The sequence below is a fragment of the Gastrolobium bilobum genome, unplaced genomic scaffold, assembly GCF_033153095.1.
Source record: "Gastrolobium bilobum isolate Gb01-03AN ecotype WA unplaced genomic scaffold, APGP_CSIRO_Gbil_v1 utg11831, whole genome shotgun sequence".
In the NCBI taxonomy this organism is placed as follows: Eukaryota; Viridiplantae; Streptophyta; class Magnoliopsida; order Fabales; family Fabaceae; genus Gastrolobium; species Gastrolobium bilobum.
Window position 1 is genome coordinate 79,446 of NW_026899596.1, and position 7,611 is coordinate 87,056.

The 7,611-nt window shown below is 39.3% G+C and overlaps 1 protein-coding gene across 1 annotated transcript; it reads left to right on the forward strand.

Moving 5' to 3' along the window:
• The first annotated feature begins 2,992 nt into the window (after positions 1 to 2,992).
• Positions 2,993 to 6,100, forward strand: LOC133291821 (uncharacterized). Its single transcript, XM_061490152.1, has 4 exons — positions 2,993 to 4,396; positions 4,610 to 4,708; positions 5,057 to 5,512; positions 5,642 to 6,100. The coding sequence occupies exons 1-4, from the start codon at positions 2,993 to 2,995 to the stop codon at positions 6,098 to 6,100; spliced, it is 2,418 nt and encodes an 805-aa protein (XP_061346136.1).
• The last annotated feature ends 1,511 nt before the right edge of the window (positions 6,101 to 7,611 follow it).

Consider the following 7,611-nt stretch of genomic DNA (forward strand, 5'->3'; position numbering starts at 1 on the left):
ACCAAAAAATTATCCCGAAAAATTAATATAAGTGCATGATAATTACTAGAATAATATGTAGGACTTGTAAAACGAGTTTCAAGTCCAAATAATGAGAACTGGTGCTAGAAACCGGTACTGGCTTTGAAAAGCGCGTACCGGAAAGGTGCTCAGAAAAATATTATAAAAATATGATAAATCTTAGAAAATTATGTACTTTCATAATCCAAAGTTTGGGATTAAAATGCTAAGCGTAGCAATTAAAGTTAATACTGTGCGTTTATGTGTTAAATCACTATAAATAGGCACAATTGGCCCTAAACCCTAGGCACTCAGATTTGTCTACGTGACTTGGTGGCTGACTTGCACCTTATACACTGTTCCATTGCTGTCTTCTTCCTCTTGGAGAGCCTTGTGGCCTTTTCTTCCTCATTCTTCTTGATTCTTCATCCTTGAGTTTGTATACACTTGAGAGCATCCTTGTGGGAGTGAAAGGAGGATCTTTTCTGAGGTTCCAACTGCTGTGTTGAGCTGGTGAGGGGGCTGAGTTTGAGAGGAGTCATCTTGTTCTTGGTGTTTGAAGCTTCAAGGAGCCTCCTTGTTGTGTAAAAGAACCACCTTTGTGCACCATTTTCGTGTGCAGTGAGAGATAGAATCTTGGAAGTGTCTAGTGAGCTCCAAGAGCATCTCCATTCTGAGTTTTGAGTCTTGGTATGTTGTACCAACCTTTAACTTGAGTTTTAAGGCTTAAAAATGGTACCTTGATGCATCTAATGACTAAAAGATGATAACTTGTTGTTGGGTAATGTTGAACACGCCTAGAAATGCATGATTAGATGTTTAAAGTCGGTAAAAAAGGAACCTTTAAGGGATATCTTCACGAAAATGCAGAAACTGCATTCTGTTGTGAAATATCCGGATATTTGTCGAACAGATATTCGGATATTGGATATCCGGATATGTGGTTTTGGGATATCCAGATATTGGATATCCGGATATGTGAATCTGTATATCCGGATATGCAATATCCGGATATGGACAGTGAGATATCCGGATATTGCATATCCGGATATGGTCCCGAGAAATATCTGGATATTCTGGGATTTCGCAGAACAGTAGCTGTGTTGTGTGTACAGTAGGCTATTGGGGGTTTGTGGACCCTAGTTTGATGAAGTTGAACTTCTGTATTTATTGGGCTAAGCCAGAATCTTGAGATTAAGGGCTTGTGGCTTTGTTAGAAGCCTTAAGACTTGAAAACGTAATGAAAAGGCGTTGTCTTTAATTTGTATGCATGTGGTACATGTTTATTGATTTATTGGTCCATATCAGATTGTGATCTACTGTGATTGGACTTTGAGCTTGTGGCATTGGATAGCTAGCTTAGAGGTAAGCTTTCGTGTCCTCGGTTTAGCCATGTTGTGGTTCCACCATGTCCCATGGGGATATGGTATATGCATGCTGTGTTACATGCTTTTGATGTTTTGGAAATGCTGTTGAACTATTGTATGTTAGTGCCTTGTTGATATGCATGGAGGTGTTCCACCTATACGGTAAGCCTGAGTATGTAGAACATACAAGAGGGTGAGGTTGTGGGTGAGGTGCAAGCGGTGTTCCTTGTACTACATGTAGGGAATAGACGTATTCCTACATTTCTCTGGCCAGTAGATAGTGATTACACACATGCCATAGATATCTGTTGCACTACATAGTTTTGGAACTGATAATGATATAAATACTTTTAGAACTTATATTGCACATGTAAGTGAGCTTAGGATGGAAGATCCTTGAGGACCCCTTGTCTTACTGAGATTTCTAGTTTAGAGATCTCACCCCATGTTTGGGGAATGCTTATTTCAGGGTCAGGTAATGTTGAGACCTCAGGCGGCAGGAGGCCGGAGCTGAGTTAGATTGCTGTTATATTATGCTGCCATGATTGGATGCTGAATTTGCATGCTGTTTATGCTTATAGCTTCAGTTTATGTTTATGGAGTTTTATGTTGAGACTGGTTGTTTACTATGTTTATTTGGTGAGCATGGGGATTGTCCACGACACATAGTATTGTTATGTCTTGTTTATGTCTTGAGTCTTCTGGAGTTGTAATAATGTATCAGGTTATTGTCCGGATTACTTGATGTAATGCCGTGATTTAGATACACACTTTATCTATATGTTGAGGTATTTCAGTAGATGTCTTATTGCAATTTACATACATGCTATATTTTATGAAATTGATTAAGTAATCAAGTTGGTAATTGATAATGACGTCATAATTGAAAAGAAAAAGAATATTCCGCATTTTTAGTTAAGCACCGTTTAATACGATGTAATGTTAATATTTCGAGTATACACAGGGTGTTACATTGAAGGCCATGTGGGTTGAGGAACGACGTCGTTTTGAGAGTCTCATACACCTTGGACATACCATTTTTTATTAAACCCAAAATTGCCCCTCACCTAACCGTTGGACACCTTACCATTTCCCTCTCTTCTAACTTCGACGCTCCATATTTGAGAAGGAAGGAAGAAGACCGTGGAGTAAACACTCGCCTGCATTTGGAATACTACGAACTTGGAGAACAATCGGAGGGAACCAGTGGAAGACAAAGAGAACTTGGGTTTTTTGTGAGGCCGAGCCTTCCGTACAAAAAGGTAAGAGTATTTATATGTTGAAACATTTTTATATTTTTCTTTGTCATCCATTTGCTTGTGGTCCCCATGTTGTTCCCCTTTGTTTAATGCTTATTTTTTTCTGCATGCGAAGTGGACATTGTGGTCCATGTTTCCATTTAGGGTTTTTTGTTAAAGATTGTAACTACCGGGTGGTGTGGACCCTGTTTTAGAAAAGAGGGCCATGGTTGACCCAGTATCAATTAAAAACCCCACGGTAATATATGGGAAAAAAGTCAGCATCCATAAAAAATGTTGGTTTAGGGTATTGCTTTGTATTGTTTAAGTGGTCTACAGTCTGTGGCCGTGGGATTAATGATAGGTTTGTTTTTTTGGTTTTGACAGATGTCCAAATACATAGTGATTGTTTATCATCATGGTGGTATTCTAATCAGAGATGAAGATGGAGTGATGACCTATATAAATGGAAGGGTGGACTCATTGCCAGAGATGGACATTGACTACTGCAATATCTGTGACCTTGACACCCTGTTTAAGCAATATGGGTATGAAAAATGCAAGAGGATGATGTGGCTACAACCTGGGGTACCCGATTTGGAACAAGGGCTCAGACCTCTTAGTACAGATTCAGATGTGTGTGCCATGTGTGAGGCTGCTTTAGGGAATGTCAATGAGATACATGTCTACTTTGAGGACTGCATCTCAATTCCTGAGTTTGCTTCACCTCAACATGACAGTGAAGAGGATAATGTCATTAATTCAGCACATAATGAGGACCATGAAGAGGTTGATAATGGGGTCAATTCACATGAAGGGTGTGCACAAGGTGATGATGGGGTCAAAGAAAATGAAGATCATGCACAAGCTTCTGGTGACCTGAATTTACATGATGATGGGATCAAAGAAAATGAAGACCATGCACAGGCTGCTGATGGCTTGAATTTACATGATGATGGGATCAATTCGGACCATGATGAAGAAAGTGCAGAGGATGCTGGTAATGGTTTTGAAGATGATAGTGCAGATGATGACCATACTTCCTCACACTTAGATTCATATGAGAGTGCAGAGGATGAGGTTTACAAGGTCAGAGTAAGGGCCAAATGCAGTGTAGAAGACTGTGAATGGATGGTGTATTGTTCCTGGAACACCAAGCAAAGCACATTCCAAGTTAAGACTTTTAACGAGACTCATACATGCTGTAGAGTTTTCAAGAACAAAAGGGCTACACGAGATTGGGTTGCCAAGAAATTGGAGAAGAGAATACTAACACAGCCCAAGATGACCAAGACAGAGGCATTTGAGCACATGAAGGAGGAATACAATGTTCATTTGGATATGAAGAAAGTAAGCAAGGCTTTGAAAAAAGCAAAGGGAACCATTGAAGGTTGTGAGAAGGAACAATATGGAAGACTAAGAGAATATCTGGCTGAGCTGTTGAGGAGCAACCCTGGCTCCAGTTGCAAATTGCAAGTCACCCCCCAACCTATTCCACAAGCATTGCCAATATTTGACCGAATGTACATCTTCCTTGATGCTTATAAGAAGGGCTTCAAAGATGGATGCAGGCCCTTAATTGGGTTGAATGGTTGCTTTTTGAAGGGCTATTATGGAGGTCAATTATTGAGTGCTGTGGGTGAAGATGCAAACAAGCAATTTTATGTGATTGCCTATGCCGTGGTTGATAGTGAGACAAAGGATAATTGGAAGTGGTTTTTGACCTTATTACAGGAAGATTTAGGGGATCATGGAGTATTTGGTTGGAACTTCATATCAGATCAACAAAAGGTAAGGCTTTTTTGCTTGTGCTTATTACAGCAACCTTTTTTTGCTTTTTTGACCTTATGCTTGTGCTTCCATTCATTTCACAGCAATGACAGCAATGACAAAAACCAGAAAATGTATAAGTGATGATATAAATGGAATATGTTTTGTGAAATACTATATCTGTGTTGTTGCCAATATTTTTCATTGTTGTCATTGCTGTGAAATGAATGGAAGATTGTGTTGGTCTTCATGACTGTATTCAATGCTGAAATTTGTAAATGTTGCTCCAAACCATGTATCTACTTATACACTTTCTGGTTTTTGTCAACAATGGTATGTTTGTTCTGATTGCTTTGTCCATTTAGGGGTCATGTGTTGCTTAACTGCACTTGTCATCCATATGCTTTTTAAGTTCCCTTACAAGTCCTCCACAATTTTTATTGAGGACCATTTCAGTCTTTGTTTTTTAACAAAGGGGACCATTTTGTTCCCTCACAATTTTATCGGGGTCTTTATTGGTCCCTGCTACAGTTCTGTTAACACCAGTGCCACCATGGGCACTTACCACACCAGCAATGTCATGTCCCCTTGTACATGCTGATATTAGTCATGCTGATATTTATTTCACATTATGTTCATATGAGATTGTGTTTTAACTTTTTGTTTCAACTTCACACACAGGGACTTGTCCCAGCCTTGAAGGAAATTATGCCAGGTTCACACCACAGGTTCTGTGTACAACATGTATGGAAGAACTTCATCAAGCAATGGAAGGATAAAGAGACAAGAGTCATTGTGTGGGAATGTGCTAGATGCACCACTGTTCCCCAATTTGAGAAGGTCATGCTAAAGCTCAAGACTCTAAACGAACCAGCTTGGAAGTATCTTGACAATATACACCTTTCATGTTGGGTTAAGGCCTACTACAGTCACTGGCCTAAATGTGACAATATAACGAATAATATGCCTGAGGTGTGGAATGCAAAGATTGTGAATTATAGGTCCAAACCTATAATGACATTATGTGAGGAATTGAGGTGCTACATAATGCGAAGGATGGCAGCACACAAGAGGATTCTACAAACCTTTAGGGGTAAGATTGCACCTGCACAGCAGAAGAGGCTGGACCAGTTGAAGGTTGCAAGCAATTCTTGGACACCAACATAGACTGGAAACTTGGTCCAAGAACTGTATGAAGTATCTGGAAAGGGTCAACGTGTTGGGGTGAATTTAACTCAACAATCTTGTAGTTGTAATGTTTGGCAGCTGACTGGATTGCCTTGTGAACATGCCATTGCTGCCATTGCACACAAGAATGAACCTGTGGAAAATAATGTTCACCAATGGCTGACAGTGGATGTTTTGCATGCCACTTATGAACACACACTTAACCTAGTCAATTCCCAACAATATTGGCCAGCTTGTGATGCCCTAAAACCACTTCCTCCACGCTTGAAAATGCCTATTGGACGTCCAAAAAAGCATCGCAAGAAGGATCCCACTGAAGAGCTTATGAAGACCAACAAGAAGCTTAGAAAGACTTACACGGTTCAATGCTCCAAGTGTGGTGAGACTGGTCATTACCCGAAGACATGTAAGGGACCTGCTGGTGGATCAAAGTCAAAGACAAAACCGGTTAATGTTGAAGTAGGCCAGTCAAGGACAGTTGAAGAAATCATCATGAGCATGAGTCAGGGCTGCCCTGCACTAGAGACAAGCAGCTAGCATGCAACAACTGCAGTTGAACCAAGAGCTTCAAGAGGTAGTAGCCCACCTCCATGCACTCCTGCTGAGGTAGTGACCAGTGAGACAGCAGCTGCAGCTAGCAGTGGCACCAGAGCCAGATTCATGAGCTTCATGTCTACACCAGGATTCAGGCCACCTAGGCCAGCCCCACATAACTGATTTGGAATTGTAATCACTGATATTAGGCCAGTTCGAATGTGACAGTTGGCATTTTTTTTTGTTATTAGGCCAGTAGCTTGGAATTGTAATTAGGCCAGCTTTTTGGTATTAGTTTGGTTTTGGCCCTGTTCAAATGATTCACCAATGGCTTTTTTTTTTGTATGCCTCTGGTTATGGCTATATTAAGTATGAACACTTTGTTTTTTGGGAATACAAAGTGTTCCTACTTAATGGTTTATTATGTCAGTTGGAATTGTAAGTACAAAGTGATGATATGAATGGAATATATTTTTTGGATTACTATATCTCTTATGTCATTACTATTTTTCATTGTTGTCATTGCTGTGAAATGAATGGAAGATTATGTCAGTTTGATTACTATCTGTCTTCACTGTAATGACTGTATTCAATGCTGCAATTTTTAAATGTTGGTCCAAACCATCTATCTGCTGATACACTTTCTGGTTTTTGTCAACAATGGTATGTTTGTTCTGTTTGTTTTGTCCATTTACGGGTCATGTGTTGCTTAACTGCACTTATCATCCATCTTCTTTTTAAGTTCCCTTATAAGTCCTCAACATTATTTATCGAGGACCTATTTAGTCCTTGGTTTTTAACAAAGGGGACCAATATGGTCCCTAACAATTTTATCGGGGTCCTTTTTAGTCCCTTCTAAAGTTCGATTAACACCAGTGCCACCATCTGCTATTAACAAACCAGCAATGTCATTTCCCCTTGTACATGTTGATATTAGTTATGCCTAACACAATAAACTTCTTCATAATTCACACCATCACATTTTTAGTTTAGTCTTTATACATTGTTTCCATTCAAATCTCAACAGCAGCAAATCTCAACAGAACCACATTTTTTATACAATCAAAGTTTGCATAATTCATTACACCAGCAAATCTTTATTCAATCAACTTCTGCATAATTCATAATATAAAATATACATAGTACTTGCAAATCTTCCATTCAAGTCTTTATACAATCAACTTCTGCATAATTCATTACACCAGCAAATCTCAACAGAACCACATTTTTTATTTATTTCACTCCAGCCTACTTGCAAGATATATACATATTAGAAACACAACAATAATGGATCCTGCAAACACCCTAGCACACCTACACACTTGCATCATTTCCTTCTCAACCCTTTCAAAGTTTGCTTGCATCTTCATTGATATGTCTTCAATCTTTATACAGTGCTCATTAATCTTGTTTTTGTGGTCATTCACTTCCAGCTGCAGTTCCTCATTGAGCTTCATGTCCAAAAAGTTCAACTTGAACTCCATTTCAGCTAAATTCAACTCTAGCTTGATAAT